Raw genomic sequence first — 19,027 nt, forward strand, 5'->3', positions numbered from 1 at the left:
GATTCAACAAATGCTTTGAGTATCTGTAAATCATGAGAGAAAGAAAAATATTTCTAGAGAGACTTTCTAAATTACATTTACCCAAGTGCTGACACCTATGTTTTATAGACTTTATCTGAACTGCTAATATTTTGAGTATTTCTATTTACCTTTCTAAATATGAATTTCTATTTTCTATATTCTATATCACCTACATTTAGTGCTGTATTCCTCCCATTCCTCCTTCCCCAGAGAGCCATCTATATAAAAAAATAAACAGGGTAAAAAAAAAGTCCACAAAACTAACACTTATATACAGTGTTCCATAGCCATAGTACCCCACTGCTAAAAAGAAATGGGAGGATTGTCCTCATATCTCTTCTTGGTGCCTGGCTTGATCATTACACTTTATCAGCATTCAGTTTTGAATATTTTGTTGTTAGTGGTGGTGTTCTTTTCATTATGATTTGCTATAGTTGTATATATTATTTTTACAGGTTTTGCCTCCTTCACATCAACTTATGCTTTTTTACTCCATGCTCATTCTGACCTTTTAAAACCACAATCAAAACCATATGCTATTAAAACTATAGATTAAGAGGAGAGAGTAAACTTTCAACATAAAGGCTTGTGAAAGAAAAATAAGTGTTTCTCCACCACAATGAAATCACAGGCTCTGTCATTATGGGAAGAAAAGTATTCACTATACAAGTACTACATCCAGGCTTCCTTCATTGTCGCATGGGAGTGAACCTGGGTCTTTGAAGGCTTTGCCAATAGAGTACAAATCCTAACAGCAAATGAAAAAACTTTGAGTAGGAATGAGGAAGCCTCACCACCAAGATAATCACTATTAGGTCATCAGTCCTGTGGCATTGGTGATCCATTAAGCATCAACATACAAATGTTCCCTCAGGTCTGTGCAGCCCACCTAATATCTGTAGGGATGATGGCAGAGTAGTAAAAGAACAACTAAAGAAAAATGACCAAAATTATAGTTCTTATGCTATCTACAAACATCTATTTAACATCTAGCCTAAAAATATTAAAGATAAATTAGTCAACATATTCCTGAGTCACTGAACCATATCGGTATTGACATTCTTGGCACAAATGAAATCAAAGGATGTTAAAAATTATTAATAAATGAAAAGATGAATAAAGGAACTGATGAAGTAGACTTCACTGTGCATGCAAAGGCACACACACACATATAGATGCATAGATGCAGAAAGAGGCCAAAGACTCACAGGGTAGTCAGATGTCTCTCATCTGCACATGATTAATATTTTCTTCAAGGAACTGGAAATGGCAAGCACTAATTAACCTCACAAAGATTAAAAAGTCAATATTTTAACACATATGAAATGGCTGTTTATCAATCTGAAAGTCATTTCAGAACCAGCTATATGCAGTCAGATCATCATCTAATTAAAGAAAAGGTCCAAGTCAACATCACCTTAGAAGGATAAAGATAAGAAAACATCATGTTCAGTTATGAGAACTTTAACCCAATCTATTTAAATAAGTTGTTGACTTGGAAAAATGGGAAGTGCACAAAATAAGTACCACAGACTTTTGTTGATCAACATTTCTTAGAGGAGTTTGATAGATGTAAAAGTCATTATAAGAAAGACTTTAAAAAAAAGCCACGTAGTAAGCTGTTACATGCACCAGACACTGGGTTAAGTGCTAGGCATACAAAGAAGAAAAAGGCAGCCCCTGCCTTCAAGGAGCTTCCAATCTAATAGGGGAGACAACATTAAAACAAACACATACAAGCAAGCTATAAACAGAATAACAAAGAGAAGACACTAGAATGAGGAAAGATAGGGGAAGGTTTCCTGTAGAAGATGAAATTTTAGCCAAGAATTAAAGGAAGCCAGAGAAGCCATTAGAAGTTGAGGAGGAAGAGCATTCCAAGCAAAGAAGACAAAATATTGCCCAAATAAACTCTGCCAGTGTTATTTAACCTCATTGTCAAATGGTGAAATACCAGTCAAGAGCAACGCTGTTTGAGAAAATGAGCTAACTTGCAAAATATAAGGGAGAATAGGTAGAAAAGTATAATACTGTCTCAGAAACAACAAAAAATTGTGGAAGGAAAAATTATTTTTTAAAGACCCAAGAATGAGAATCAACTAAGTAAGATCATCTCAAAGCAAATCATAAGTAGCACCAGAAGGGCAACAAAACATGTGAAATGGAACAGGTGTTTGAACTTTTCTAGAGTAAGCATTCTCAATATCTGGACAATTTTTACATAAGCAAGTGGAGGCTACACTGCAGAAGCTGAAATCAAGGAAGAGTAGCTAACCTGATTTTAAAAATCATACAGAAAATATATTTATTGTAGGAGAAATAGTCTTACAGATATTTAGGAACTTATTCTCAAGACATTTCAAAGAGGAGATTTCAAAAGATCAGTCAATATCATTGCTCTCCCCATAAAATAAAAAACACATAAGCAACCATAAACCACAGGACAATTTCTCTTAGACTTAGGACTACTTCTATAGAAATCATTTTTATGACAAATTCTTTTCATTTGTGAGATGAGTCGACCTCCTACATTGGTAGTATGATAGTCCTAGAATGTGCCATAAAAGGAGGTAAAAATGTCACTAAAGGAAAAAAAATCGAGTAAAGACCAACTATATAGACTAGAGCAAATATATAAAGAGAAGATCCATGCTGGAAGTGATGGTTTGGAGGGAACTGAGGAATTGAGGCTCAATATGTCTTAAAGAAGGGAGAAGATCAAAAGCATAGAAAATAGACTTTATTATTTTTTAAGAAGAAAGGGAAGGAAAATATAAGTAACTACCAGTACATATGCCTATTTTCCCATCACTACAAAATTGTTCATAAGAATAATCTAAACACATATAGAGGGAATCTTTAATGAAGGTAAGAGAAAGAACAGGCAGGTTTTATAAATTATACTCTATAGCAGACCACATTTTAGTCATACAACTGATGGAAATGTATAGAAAATATAATATCCCGCTGTGCTATTGTTAACTCCAAAAAGCATTTGATTCTGTTGAACAAAATGCCATCTTTAAAGCTCTCATCAACAAGGTGCCTTTTATACATGTGTCAAAATCATACAAGATTCCCAGAAAGATATAACAACAGAATTAACTTTGTGCACTGGCCCACTGATTGTTAGTATCAAGTGAAGCATAAAAGAGGGAGATGTACATTTGGGTTTTATGTCATGCAGGATTTACAGTGCAGAGTCCAAAGGGATGAGGGATTTCCTGTTCATGGTACGGCCCTACAAATACTTCTATTTACAGATGGCCTAGTTCTGATGTGTGGTACCCTAGACCTTTGCAGAGGCAATGCAGAGTTAGATCCATAATTCCTTAAAAGAGTTCACCCTAACTCTCCAAAAAAAATTGTCCATACTATATAATATGCAGTAGGATGGGCAAGCCTTTGAGTTTACCTATCAATACATATGATTTGGACAGACACTACAAATAAAGAATGTGCTGAGCTGAGACTAGAGCAGGATGAAAGGAAAAAGCTACAAATATCTTTGGGAATTTAGACAGTTCTTTTAACGACCCTCCCGGCCAAGCTTCTATTTAAAACAAAGGATCCTCTTTCTAACATTAGAAACCTTCCACTGATATTATATTATGGTGTCAAATAGAAAGAATTTAAGTTGACGATTACCCAAAGGCAACTGAGTGGGGAACAGTAAACATAAATAGGCTGTAAGATGTTACAAATGAAGAACTATACAAAAGTAAAGAAGACTCTCCTAAGAAAATGTATAATTAGGAAAACGATAGTTTAGTTGTGTAGCAAGAGCAAGGGATAACTGATAGAAGGCATATGTGCCCCACTGAGATCCATCAAATGTCATCTATGGAGGGAAGCCCTCAGATGTTAGAGGAAATCCATGTGGAAGCATTCTCAATGTCACCAGCACTTGACACAGTGCCTGGCATGTTGTTGTTGTTCAGTTTTTCAGTTGTTTTTCAGTCATGTGTGACTCTTTGTGACCCATTTGGGGTTTTCTTGGGAAAGATACTAGAATGATTTTCCATTTCCTTCTCTAGCTCGTTTTACAGATGAGGAAACTGAGGCACACAGGATTGTCTATTGAATGTTTGTTGACTGATTGATTCATTAAGTACCTGCAAAGGGTTGAGGGTGAAAGATAAACAATGAAAATGTCTCTCTTTTCCAGGAACTTAACTTCTATCTGTGGAAATAACATTTACACAATAAGCACAAACAATAAAAATACAAGGGAACGGTGGGGGATTGGGGAGAAATTACTAGCAAGCTGGAGGGATTAGGAAAGAAATTATGTAAGAGGTGGCATTTAAGATGAGCTTTGAAGGAAACTAGGGATCCTAAGAGGCAAAGGGAAGCAGTATGTTTTAGAATTGTGGCACCCATGGGGAGCACCCAGGTTCAAAAGAAAGTAGGGATCTTGAGATAGAGGTGAAAAGGAAAAGTATTCCAGACACGTGGGACCACCAAGTTGGAAGAGAGAACACTGCATATGGGGACTAGTTAACAAGTCAGTTCTCCAATAACCCAAAGTACATAAAGAAGATTAAGATGAAATAAGACTAGAAAGATAAATGAGAATTAGACTGTGGAAGGCTTTAAATGCTAGATTAGGAAGAAGGTAAATTTGGAGAAGGGTGGGTTTGAGGAAAAACAATGCATTCTGTTTCAGACATGCTACATTTGAAATGCCTTTAGGACATGCAGGAGCTGTCCAGCAGACAGTTGGTGATGCAAGACAAGGTTCAATTCTTGCCTTTACTGCTTCCTACCACAGTGATCGATATGGAGCAATAAACTTCAAATTTGGGAGCTTGTTTCCTCCTCTAAAAATGACAGGTTTGAACTGGATGGTATCTAAATCCCTTCCAGCTCTAAATCTATAATGATCCCAGGTATGAGAGATTAGAGATGGATATATAGATTTAGGAATCATAAACACAGAGAGAGGAATTTTAATCCACAGGAACTGATGAAATCACCAAGACAGAGTGCAGAGGTAGAAGGAATGAGAGCCGGAAAGCATCCTGGAAGTGGCCCATGCTTAATGGACAAGAAGATGATGGTCCAGCAAAAGAAATTAAAAAGGAATAGCTTTATTTCTGTGTAGTCTGTGATAGAAAGAGGATGTTGTGAGATCCCATGAAGCTGGCTGATGATTGATGCAAACTAGCCTACCTTATTTACCAGCTGGCTTTACATCCTTGAAAACCTCTTGAAGAAAGTTGGATTTGAACTGAATCCTAAAGTATTCCAGCAAACTAAGAGGTTCAGGTGAGCAAGGTGAGCATTCTAATCTTGAAGGATGGCCAATGAAAAGGTCTGGAGTTGAGGAGTGCTGTGTGTAAAGAAGAGATGTAGACCAGTGTAACTGAACATGGGATATATGGAAGGAAGTAAAGTGTAATAATACTAGAAAAGTGAGGAGACAGGTTATAAAGGGTTTTAAGTGGCAAAGAGAGCATTTTGTGTTTAATCCTGGGATTAATAGGGAACCACTGAAGATTCCCACAACTGACTAAAGTATGTAGATAATAAGACTCTACTGTGCTGGATGATTTTAATAAAGGACTGGTAAACCAAATGTAGTCCTGAAGTTTTCCCTTTAGACAAAGGATCTACTACCTTATATCAAAATCAAAGAAGACTCCAAGTAAAATATAAGAGAAAAATATTTTCAAGAACTTGGAGCATGGCATCAAAGGAAATATTTTTTAAAAGGAAGCCTTCACCTACGATATTTATTGCTTCTTGGACATTTATCATGTCCTACACAAAATTCAAATAAAAATCATTTAAAAGATGTATTCCCTATTAAAGGAAAAGTTCTCCAAATGTTCCTAATTGTTAATAGCTTGCATTAATAGCAATCAAGCACTAATCATAAAAGTAGGGAAAAAAGTGGGAAAACATATTGCCTAGATTGTGACTGAACAAAGAATCAACCAAGTCAGTGTATCAATATGTTTATCTACAGTATTCAATGAGCTAAGTCAAATATTAAACAAGAGGAACAGTTTGGGCTGGATTCCCTCTAGGAACCTTGGTAGTACTTTTAAAGAACTCAAACTGAGTGATGCTGCAAAAAATTGTCTCTTAATTATCAAAATTCTATCTGTGGTGCTTTGGGATTATGAATCAGTGACCACCATGATCCTAGAAAAACAAAAATGAGAAATGACAGGGTACAATGGAAAGATGCCTAGTAAGTCTAAGTAGACTGTAGTATGCTACCAATGATAGCTTTCTAATTAGAAGTGGCATAAAAGACATTATCAGTGTCATACATAAGAAAGGGAAAGTTGGCTGGTCTACTACTGAAGAGCAGCCCGAGTTATATATCAGGATTCTGATACAGGCTGGCCAGACTTGGTTTCTTCTCCCTAAGAGTAGAGAGAAAACGGAAACAATAAAGATGATTAATCTGTAAGATGTAACCACCAAAGAAATTATACCAACTCAGGGATGCACTCATGACTGGTACACTTTAAAGTGTAGCTGAATTATTTGTTTTCTTTTAAATATAAAGCAAAATGCCTTTCATGGACGGGATTTTGGGCCACTCACAGCTCACTGGCATGATGTTTTGGACAGAGCTGGCTAGACCCTTGCTGAAATTCACCTCTATCATGGCAGTATTTTATTCCTTCACTGGGCTCCTTGTGGGAGCTTACTGAAAATTTTCTTTTCTCCTGCAGGCCCTACTGTACACAAAAGGTGTTAATTAAGGTTGTTGAAGGAATAATCTGTTACAGCAGTCAAAAAAGTGAATGTCATCTTTGTTAATAGAGACAGTATCCAGAACAAAGCTGGTAACAGTTCTATTATCCTGTGATCGAATCCCATCTATAACATTTTGTTCAGTTTGGGGCACCATATCCTAGTATTAAGGGAACATTCTGACAAAGAAGGAAGGAAGGAGAGAAGGAAAGGAAGGAAGGGGGAAGAAAGGAAGAGAAGGAATGGAAGGAAAGAGTAAGTAAGGAACAAAGGGTACTTTATATAGCTACTAGGTACCAGGCACTGTGCTAACTCCTTTACAAATATCATCCCACTTAATTTTGACAACACTCCTGAGGTTGGTGCCATTTTTAACCTCCTTTTATAGTTGAGAAAATTGAGGCAAACAGAGGTTGAATAACTTGCTCAGTAGTTTGCAGAGCTACTAAGTGTCTAAGACTGCATTTGAATTCAGATCTTTCCAACTCTGGATTCAACATTCTATCCATTGTGCCACCTGGCTACCTATGGAAAGTAATTAAAACTTTCAACTTTCAGATTTTTCATTTATATAGTGAGGAATAATAAAACTACCTGCCTGTTATAAGAAACGTACTTTGTACACTGTAAAATGCTGGAGTTATTATGATAATTATCCAATTTGCTAATGGCACAAAGCTGGGAAGGGTAATTAATCTGTTGAATCTTGATCAGTAGCAAAAAAAGACTTCAACAGACAAAAAACAATGAGCTAAATCTAACATTAAATTTAAAGAATAATAAATACAAAATATGACACTCATGTGGTTGATTTTTTAAGTCAAAGTACAGGGCAGAAGAGATTTTAGCTTAAAAAGCAATTATATGGAAAAGATTTATATGGAGGTCTTGGTTGTGAAGAAATAATGTTGATAAATTGGAGTTGTGAGGAGGAGGATGTGGTAAGATACTTGGTTTGGTGTTCACAACATTATCTTTTAACTCTCCTCTCTAAAAGAAAGCCAGGAATGGCTTCCCTTCCTTCCTTTGATTAATATATATATATATATACACATATATGTATATGTGTATATATATATATAGAGAGAGAGAGAGAGTGTGTGTCTCCAAGAACCTATATATATATAAATATGTGCATACATATTTATATATATAGCTATTTATTTATGTTTAATACTAGGAAAATAAGGATTAATAACAAGGAAACCTTAGCACTAATTGGGAGCTATCTCCAACCACTGCTATGTCCACCTCACGATAGTCTTCTGTTCTTCTGGCTACACTAAAACTACAACACTAAAACCCAAAACACTATCTGACTATAAATCTACCTAAAATCCTTATTCAATTAGCTTAATTTGATAAAGAGATTCTCCAAGTACATATAAATTCAATCAGCCAAGGTGGCAGCTACTAACTGACAATCTAGTAACCCTGGTATTGCCCAGAGACCAAACAGCTTCGATCTTTCTCCTTCTCCAAAACTGTTATCCAGCAAAGCAGATCTACTAGCTTCTTCTTAGATATGACTTCTCTCCATCAGGAAAGTAGAAACCCTCTTCAGATGGTTTTCAGGGTTCTCTCTTCCCTTTCACCAGCCAAGAGTAAAGTCTCTAATTTCTGTCTCCAACAGCAGCCAGAGCAAGAGCAAGCTCACTAATTGAAGCCCAGTGAGTGAGTAATCCAATCCGACCGAGACCCAGTCAGTAAGAGAACTTCACCAACTGACAGAACCGTTTCCTGTGTTCTTCCTTCAAAATTCTGGTCTCATGAACTGCTCTCTACCTTGTTTGGACCCTCAGAGATCTCTTTATCAAATATCTTATTTTAATCAATATTGCAATCAATATTCTAATTTCCTTACTACAGTTGACAATCAATCTAATTGCAATTTGGCTGAAGTTCATGAAGATTCAATGAGATCTCATTTGCAAAGTGCTTTATAAACTATAAAACACTATACAAATTTAGTCATTACCATTAGTCAAAAGTTTGATGTGGCTGCTGAAGAGCCACAATAAAGGATCTAAGGGTTCTTCCTCTACTCTTTGCTGGTAGAAATAAACCTGGAATATTGTGTGTGGTTCAGGGTACCTTGTTTTATTTTTTTTTTAATTATTTTTTGGGGGAAACTTTTATTTAATTAATTTAGAATATTTTCCTATTGTTACAAGATTTGTGTTCTTTCCCTCCCCTTCCCCCAAAGCTGATGCATAATTCCACTGGGTTTTATATGTGTCACTGATCAAGATCTATTTCCATATTATTGATATTTGCACTAGGGTGATCATTTAGAATCAAAATCTCCAGACATATCCCCATCAACCCATGTGATCAAGCAGTTGTTTTTATTCTGTGTTTCTACTCCCACAGTTCTTCCTCTGGATGTGGGGAGTGTTCTTTCTCATAAGTCCCTCAGAATTGTCCTGGGTCATTGCATTGCTGCTAGTAGAGAAGTCCATTACATTCAGTTGTGCCACAGTGTATCAGTCTCTGTGTACAATGTTCTCCTGGCTCTGCTCCTTTCGCTCTGCATCAATTCTTGGAGGTCGTTCCAGTTCACATGGAATTCCTCCAGTTTATTATTCCTTTGAGCACAGTAATATTCCATCACCAGCATAAACCACGATTTGTTCAGCCATTCCCCAATGGAAGGGCATCCCCTCATTGTCCAATTTTTTGCCACCACAAAGAACGCGCCTATAAATATTTTTGTACAAGTCTTTTTCCCTATTATCTTTGGAGTACAAACCTATCAGTGGATCAAAAAGGGTGCCTTGTTTTAAAAGAAGATATTGACAAAAAGAATGCATATAGAATGAGGGATCAGAATGGCAAAGGAAGTTGAAAACCATATCACATAAAAAGTGGTTAAAAGAAATGGAGATACTTAGCTTGGAAAAGACTAGACTTAAGGCAGTACAATAGCTATCATTATTGTTTGAAAAGCCAGCATGTATAAGAAATGAGGAGCAAGAGGATTTCAGGAAGACTTAAATGAACTGATACAAAGTAAAGTGAGCAGAACAAGATCACTGTACATTTTAATGGCACTATTGTAAGATGATGCACAATGAATGACTTAGCTATTCTCAGCAATACAGGGCATCTAAAATAATTATGAAGGACTCAGGATGAAAAATTCCATCCTCCTCCAGAGAAAGAACTAACAGGAGAGGGCACTTGGTGGATTAAGAGCCAGGCCTAGAGATGGGAAGTCCTGAATTTAAATTTGGCCTCAAACACTTCTTAGCTGTATGACTCTGGGCCTAGACTTGACCCCCATTGCCTACCCCTTACCACTCCCTGACTAGGAACCAATACATAATATTGATTCTAAAATGGAAGGTAAGGGGTTTTTATAATAAAAAAGAAAGAACTGATACTAATATGAATGCTGATTGAAACATAATATTTTTTGCTTTATTTTCTTCTTTTTTATATGTATCTTCTTCTACAACACGACCAAAATGGAAATGTTTTGCTTGCATGATATCACATGTATAACCTATATCAAATGCATACTGTCTCAAAGAGGAGGGAGGGGGAAGGAGAGAGGGAATTTGAAACTCAAAATTTTAGAAAACTTAATATCAAACATTGCTTTTACATGTAACTGGGAAAAAATTAAATACCAAATGATATGAGAGAAAGGAGGAAGAGGGAGAGGGATAAGGAGAGAGACAGACAGATAGACAGAGAGACAGAGAGGAAGGAGTGACAGACACAGAGAGAGACAGAGAAACGGAAAGAGGGTGTGAGGGTGTGAGGGAGAGAGGGAGAGAGAGACAGAGACAGAGAGATTGATTGAGATTGGCCAGCACATGCAGGAAGAAACAGACATTATCTTTGTGGTGGCAGATGTTGGTTTAATAGGTGGAGGATATTAGGCCCAATTTTCGGCCCACATTATCTTTGTGGTGGCAGATGTTGGTTTAATAGGTGGAGGATATCAGGCCCAAATTTTCGGCCCAATATAAAAAAAAATTTTTTAAAGAGGTCTGCAAAATGGTGCAGTATGTTTCATGAAGTACTAACTTTCCAATCACCAAAACTATGACTTTGCCTATATATTAGGTAAAGGGCTGGACCGTAATGCTTTCTAATGTTGATTCAAATCCAAAGATTCAAAGTCTTTCTCTGTTTCTCCTTCATATATGCCCCTTCTGTCTTTCAAGCCGTATAGACATGGTTTCTTGGACACCTGAGAGCATAACAAGGCCTGCCCATGTGAGGTCAGGACCCTTTTAAGCTTGATAGATGTCCCTAAGTCAGACGAGGCCCCACATCTCTAAGGAATTGAGGAGGTACTCTATGGAGGACTCACAATTCTCTACAAAGGATTGCACAGAAAAGACTGAGAAAAGTTAGATGGGCTCCAACCTATACTATTAGAAGTAGTACTCACAAATCAATGAGATCATAGATACTTCCATTATTTGGTTATTTTTCAGCATCCAACTCTTTGGGACCCCATTTAGGGTTTTCTTGGCAGAGATACTGGAGTGGCTTGCCATTTTATAGATGAGGAAACTGAGGCAAACAGGATTAAGCGACTGGTCCAGGATAACAGCTAGTGTCTGAGGCTGTGTTTGAACTTAGGAAGATGAATTTTCCTGATTCCAGGCCCATAACTCTATGCACTGTATCACCGAGCTGCCCATAGATACACTAAAATATTCATATTTGAATATGCTGCTTGTGATACAGAGTTCAAGTTCACACAAACATAAATGATGATATTCTATTCACTGTCTTCATTATCCAAATGGCCAGAGTATTGACTTTTTATCCAAAGTGGTGATTTGGAGCTTCATGAGATCTGGTCACCTAAAAAGTTTCTCCATCCCTGTTGTGTGAGATGTGGCTACAAAGCAACAGGACATTTAAATAACCTAAAAAATTACACCAGAATTTCTGGATACAACAGTGATTCTTCAAAGTTGTCACCACCGAAAACATTCAAAGATGCTGTTGGTGCTTAAAACACTTCTGAGGCTCCTTTCTTCAGATGCATTTTATAAGTCACATAAGAAAAACAATTTTACTACTTAATATAGCTACACTTCTTAAGCAGCTAGGTGATGAAGTGGATAGAACAGATAGAACTCGTGGCCTGGAATGAGGAAGATCTGAGTTCAAACCAGTCTGTATAACCTTGGGCAAACTGCTAAACTGCTATTTTGTCTCAGTTTGCTTATCTATAAAATGGAGATAAAAAGAGCACCTACCCCTCCTAGGGTTGTTGTGAGGCTAAATTGAGAATATTTATAAAGTGCTTTGCAAACTTTAAATCACTACTTAAAGGCTAGCTGTCATTATTGTTATTTATTACATCATAATTTCACATCCTTTGTTTCCTCAAGTTGGAAGTGATTCTTTACCCCTTCTCTCACATCTCTCCTTTTCTGTATAACCCTATCTGAAACAAGGCATCAACATTATTTTCCAGATATTTAAGACAAGCTTAAATCAAAGCTGTAATCTTCTGGTCAATTAGAACAGATGCAAATATGAAAGCACTAATGAAAAAGAGATCATCAGGATTGGGGGACTGGAGATGACTAACTGTGCAAAGGCAAATCTGAGTGAATTCGAACAGAACCACCATGGACCTCTGGAGATGATGTGCTGCTCTCTCTTTAGAGACCCCAGACTGGTCCCAGAATAATCCCTAGAACTCTAGTCTTGGCTAGGCTATCACAGACTCCTCAGGGCAGTCTACTATCCTAGATTCTTTGGATTTTCAACAGTATCAGGTATAAAGTAGAGAAAAGATGTCAAAAATATTCTGATGGTCAACTGGAAGAAGAACAACCAATACATGAACTTAAGGAAACCTACTGTTCGGAACAGATATTAGAAGGCCATGCTAACTGTATGTACTTTAATACAAATCCAGTTTCGATGGAAGAAAGTTTAACACAATGGCTTCTCACAACTTGACACTCAGGCAACCTCCTCTGCCAAGTTCAGCATCCCTAGTAAAATAAATTCATCTTAATATTGACACCTGTGGTAATGAAATAGTGGACAGAGAGGTCATCTCTAAAGCTAGGAAGTCCTAGGTTCAAGACCTATCTCAACTAGGAAGACCACTTAACCTATGAGTGTCCTAGGAAATTTCCAAAGACTCTTAAGTTATAGAGAAAGTGCAGATCTTCATGGATAACAGGGATTTCTTATCAAAATTCCCTATACCAATAAAATCCCAGGTCTAGCCTCACATCTTCCCATTATTACAAGGAAAATATTATGTGGAGGGAGCTAGGTGTCACAGTAGATAGAGTGCCAGGCCTGGAGTGGGGAAGACTTGGTTTCAAATCTGTCCAATTTGCCTAGGCCTCACCTTTCTGTCTTAAAATTGTTATTAAGACATAACGTAAGGGTTTTTAAAAAAAGAATATTATCTTTCATAAAGTCCTGTCATCAGAAGGCAAGAAATACCTGTGATTATGACATTCTAAAGAAAATACAATTTAGGAATATTATCTATTATTTTAGAGCTTTTTCCTACTTCTTGTTCTCAATTACCAGAGTTTATTAAATTTTTAACTCCATTGGCAAACAGAAATGGGGAATAAAAACTAAGAATTAAAAGCACACAGAGGACCTAACTGAAAAGACAGATTTATTTATTCCATAAGCAACAACTATCAATCCCAAACTCCTCATGGATCTATCATTCTCATACCTACCTGGGAAGGGCTGCCAAATAAAAAATCTGACATTTGATGTCTGAAAATACTAGTTGAAGTAAACAAAAAATTATTTATAGGTTGCTATGAAAATAAATGAAGCCCAAATACTTGAAGACAGTCAGCAGGCCTCCTCCCAACTTTATACCTCCCTAGAACCTGGAATGTGTCTGCATATTATAGTGGCTCGATGTATGCTACTAGAAGCCTGCCTGCTTTTGTGTGTCAGAAGTTTCAAGAGGCATTTGAAACATAGGCAAAATCGAAGAGAAATTGATCATATTTCTCATTGATCTCAATAGTAGTCTAAAGTAAGTGGCAATGTGAGAAAGCAGCTAACGTTATCCTATAATCAGCAACTTCATGTGATTGTATAAATAAATGGGCAACTGTCAAATTGAACTCCCCCCACCTTGCTAAGGCGACAAATCAAAGGAGAGTTGGAATTCTGTATTTTTTAGGGTTGCAGATGGTAGCCAGGTCTTCTTTGGATCTGTGATCTCATCAATGTGGAGATTCCTTTCGGTGTAGCAGATTTGATAACCTCTCCTTGCCTGCCAGTCATGTTCAGCTCTCTTCCACTTCTCCTTTAAGTTCCTTACAGCATGTCTACCAAGCAAACTGGCAGGTCTTCCTCATGTTCTCTTGACATCACACGGATGCTAATACAGCACAAAGGCTGGCTATTGCTATTTCACCTGCCATGTTACCAGACCATCATATGTTTCAGGGATGACATCCTTTACCTCAAGTTTTCCTCAATCATTTCTTGTTTATCATGTGTTTACACCTGCTAAATGCCACCAGAACCTCCAGTGCCTTTTGGGTAATCCTCAACTTGAATTCTTTGTAGGTTATGATGTTCCATGATTCCTGAACAATACAAAAAGCCCGAATCCCCAGAGACCAAGTATGCAAAAATGTGGGCGACGTGTGACTTTTACAGCTCCTATAAATACCCGAATGGCTTAAAAAGAGATGGCCCCACCAAGCATGTGATGAGGTCACTGTTCTATACCCTGAGAAAGAGGTAGTAAATTTTGTAAATTTGCAATTTATTTATTTATTTTTAATTTGTAAAATTATTTAGGGGCCCAGAATTTTGGCACTCTGCAAAAAAAATATTTTGCCAAAGCATTTTCCCCTTCTCTTTTCCCTGTTCCTTCCATCTAAACCAAGTCAATTTCCATGAAAAAAAAATCCAAAATAGTTTCCTGAAAGCCAGAAGACACTGGAATTGTGCTATATCTTTGACGATATTGTCAAATCTATATGACACACCTAATTGACCAATCCCCCCCCCCTCTTTCCCCAATCAACCAATATACACCCAGCCCTGAAGCCCAACAAGAAACCTGTACTTTAGGAATACTTGGCAAGTAGCTTCCCAGCAGTATGATGGTGGAATAGAACTTGGTCATCTACTGAAGGAAAGAAGCAGTGTGGATAATGGAAACACCCTGGCAATGCCCTTATGGTGAGAAGGAGGTGAGAAGAGGACTATCATCACCTTCTTGGTTTGGGGGAGACAAAAGATGAACTAATTAGTATAGGAGTCCACATCTATTCTCTCTTTAAGTGCTTTGTTTAGTTGCCTAGAGATCTGGACACAATATTGACTTGGCTGAAAATTACATTTAAGAAAGAATTTGAGGAGAAAATTGGCAATACCAGTCTCTTCTGATTTCTAAATGCCCCGCTTACTGCAACATTCCAGGATTGAATCTTCTTAAAGGCACACCAGTGAGAACATGGACTCCTGTGGCTTGGGGACATAACTTATCTGGGCCCTCAATGGGCAAAATGATGAGATTGAATCATGCCTTCTAAGGTCTTTTCCCGTTCCAAATCTATAATCCTATTGAATGATGGATTTGGAATCCAGAGGACTTGGGTTCAAATGCTGGCTCTGCTACTTACTACCTGGGTATCCCTGGACGTGTAACTTTCTAGGACTGTTGCCTCCTCTATAAAGTAAGGGCATAGAGGGGTGGACTAGATGACCAATAAAGTCTCTTCCAACTCTAGATCTAAAGAGATGACAGAGCTCTTGGTCTTATCTGCCCATCACTAAACACATCCTGTGATTTGAGAGTGCTGAGCCTAGGCTTACTCAGCTCTCCAGATGCAACCCTTTCTGAAATTCTACCCATTCTGCAAGGGCCAGCTCAGCATCACTACTTCCTTGAATCACCATCAACTCCTCCCCTCCCCATTCCTGACAACAGGATCTAACCTATTTAGACCTTCCAAAGCCTGGAAAAGTGCTCATGCTCTATATACAGGAGGCACTTAAAAAATATTTGATTTGTTGAAATGAACTGAAGAAGTCTCCTAATCAGTTCAAGATCTGATTTTAAATGCTATAACTATTTAAATAATTATTACAACCATTTCCTCCTTCCAAGTAGCAAAATACTCCTAAGAGTCTTTTTCACCAGTCTTAATATTACAGTGGACTGGAAGGCTATCAATTAAAATATCTATCTGGGTTCTTCTGTTTCTCTCTATTATAGATTTTTGACCGCCATTTTAAATAAGTCTCTCCCCATTTGCCTACATTTCTTTATTTTCTCATCATTGCCATTATGGTTGACTGCTTCCAATTGTCCCCTGCCTAATTTATGCAAAATAAGTTGCATAAAATTATAGGTGAAATTTTACATGATACCATATGCTAAATTATACTATATAACTTGGATCCTAAATCAATGAAAGCCCATTTTCTCAGACCTGATTGGATTTCCTCATTTAGGTTTCTGTATGTTCATAGAAGAACACATTTTCCATGAATTATACAGCAAGTATATTTGAATTCTCTTTTGTAAAATATGTATAGGACTCTATATATCTCCAGTATTACGACTGGTAAAAGCCAAGGAAAAGAAAATGTAAAATGATGCATAAAGCAATGTATGCTATTTTGCAATCACTTAAAAAACCTATGATGAATTCTAAACCCTTTCTATATTCTAGACATTATGAGTTCACTTCAAGAGCTTTATTATCACTAACTTATTTTTACATAGATTGAAAGTTCATATACTTTGAAAGTGAGGCAAATTTTGTCCCTACCAGCAGGAAGTAGCACTGGGTGACAGCTCATAAACATACAGACAGTTATTACATAATAGCTAGCACATATGGATTGAAGTGTGAAATGCTCACACTTCATGGTTCTTGCAAGAAAGAATGTTAAGCTTATGGTGACATGGCAATTAAGTGCTATATATACAATGATGGAATGAAAACAGAATGTTTGAAGATTAAATTCCCACTTATTCTAAGTTTAGTAGTTCAGGCAAACTATATTTACCTATGTAAGGAAAAAAAAAGTGTTGCCTGCCCACACTTAAAAGAGGTAGTAAATTTAATTTCTTCACTCCTCAATGGATTTTACAGGTGGGCTAAATCCACATCTCAGGAAATAATGAGCCTCCTACCTTAGGAATGAAGGTGGATAGCGAATGGAATGAGGGGGATTATCAATGTTCCTGGAAGACACCTATACTCAGTTAGTGATTGGGAGTTGTTTAATTTACCCCTAACCTCCCACCCCCCTAAGGAAAACCCCAAATCAAAACAGAAAATCTAAACAGCAAATAACAATGCCCAACAAACTAAAACCAATTTCTCCCTAAGAAACTTCTGGTCCTTAGCAGAAAATGGTTGTTTCCATTCTTCTTCCCACAGCATCAATTTTACCCTGAAAAAAGACATCTCCTGCAAGAGAGTGCTCTTGGCCACATCTGTTTTGAAATGACCCTAGCTTTGGGGCAAACCCCAAACGGTTATAGTAATCACTCTACTGTGCAAATGACAGTGTTGGGAGTGAGAGGGCTGGGAGGAGAAGGAAGGAAGAAAGAAAAGAAGGAAAAGAAGGAAGACCCAGGAAGGTGTCTTGGGAATAAAGTCAAGCCTTTTTTGAAGGGGGCAGGGAAAAGGAAGAATGAGGAAAAGGGTATGTGAGGGTGAAGATCTAGACTAGGTGAGCCATGTGATCACACATACTTCTGGATCATGCTTGGAGCAGGACAGCACTGCCACCAGTTTGCCCAGTTTGTGAGATTTTCTTCTGCAGAAGGGAGGGCTGGATAAATCAGAATATGTGTGATTATGGGTCTGGCACCAGGGCTTTCTTACTTGTCAAAGGGGTTAGAAATGAGAGGGCAGTAGAGTCAAAGAAGTAGGAGAGGCTGAGCAGGGGGTTCTTTAGAATGGGGTGGATAGGACTGATGAAGCCAGACCTGAAGGGGATACCGGGTGGCCCAAGCCCCTCTGGGAGCTAGAAAGCGAGAGTACGCCTGCTTTTTCTTTGCTCTAGAAGAAGGATCCCCTATTTATCCAGAAAGGTAAAGTTAAGTGGCACTCGAAGTTGGGGGTACTGGGCGACCCAATCACCCATGGGCTTCCCACTCCCCTAGAGAAGGCACTCCCGTACACTCAGGTTTCTGCCAGCTCTAGAGCATGGCAGCCTGTACAGGGGGTAGGGTTCCCCGAATAAAACCAAGGGATGGATGGCGCAGAGAAAGAGTCAGCCGGGGGAAGCCAAGTCGCGCGTGGGTGTCCACGCGGCCCCGCTTACCTGCTGCACACCGAGGAAGTGGTAGAAGTTGCTCTGCACCTCCTCCACCAGGTCGAACAGTTCCAGGTCCGCGTTCTCCCAACCCCAGGCGGGCGCAGTCTGCAGCAGTAGCAGCAGCAACGGGAGCAACAGCGGCGGCCGCAAGAGCCCAGGACCCTGGGCCGTCATCGCGCGAGTACCGGGCTCCCTCGCTCCCCACGCACGGAGCTCCGTGCGAGATGCACCGCCCCGCGCCGTGCTAGGGCCTCCTCCCCCGCCGGGGACAAGAACCCGAGCGGGGACGTGGCGGGCGCGCCGGTGCTGGAGAACTGAGACGTCAGACCTGGACACCACCACACACGGGGCAAGAGTTCAGGCCACAGGAGCCCAGGACGCAGGAAGAAGACCCACGCTCTTGCTGTCCGCTGACCCACACTCTCCGGCCAGGCCAAGGGGCTGGGGGAGCCAGCAGGGCTGAGCTGGGGGCGGGGAGGCGGGGGTGGGGGAGGGAAGGGGCGTGGCTTACCCTCGCCTCAGCCTATAGGGAGGCTAGCTTCCGGTGAAATCATGTCTCCTAGCAACCCTGGGAGAGGCTGACAGGGCCGGAAGTGGGGGAAAGCCGGCCTCCTCAGGAACACTGTGGAGGCGATCCAGGGCCCCGGCCCCTTGCCCGCCCCGCCCCGCCCCCGTGCCTCCCAGACCGCAAGAAGAATCCTGAATGGACGCGGGAAATTGAAGGAAATATCCAGATACCTGGCACGTTACCCCTCCCCCAACGCTCTTCCTTGACATATTTACCCTTTCCCAGATCGTTAAGGTTCGGAACTGAGCTTTCATCTAGTCATGTCACACAGTTTCCCAATCTCTCCTGGCCCCAAGTTCATGAAGGATCCCTGGGCAGACCAGGGTGGTTGTCTTCTTGTTCTTCTTTTTTTTAATGACAAGTCTGATCTCATTTAAGGATTTGTTTCCCCTCCCCCAGGAAAGATTCAATCTCTTCCTCCCTCTCCCCTCCCCCCGCCCCCCT

General features: G+C 39.1%; 1 protein-coding gene across 1 annotated transcript in view; it reads right to left on the reverse strand.

The window, feature by feature from the left end:
* The window catches only part of DNAJC1 (DnaJ heat shock protein family (Hsp40) member C1), a 268,584-nt gene extending 250,146 nt beyond the window's left edge, over positions 1 to 18,438 (reverse strand). Inside the window, exon 1 of the mRNA XM_044677935.1 lies at positions 18,022 to 18,438. Within this exon, the coding sequence (XP_044533870.1) occupies positions 18,022 to 18,189 (168 nt within the window). The 5' untranslated portion in view covers positions 18,190 to 18,438. The remainder of the gene's footprint in view (positions 1 to 18,021) is intronic.
* Between the last annotated feature and the right edge of the window lie 589 nt (positions 18,439 to 19,027).

This window comes from Gracilinanus agilis, chromosome 5 (assembly GCF_016433145.1).
Source record: "Gracilinanus agilis isolate LMUSP501 chromosome 5, AgileGrace, whole genome shotgun sequence".
NCBI lineage: Eukaryota > Metazoa > Chordata > Mammalia > Didelphimorphia > Didelphidae > Gracilinanus > Gracilinanus agilis.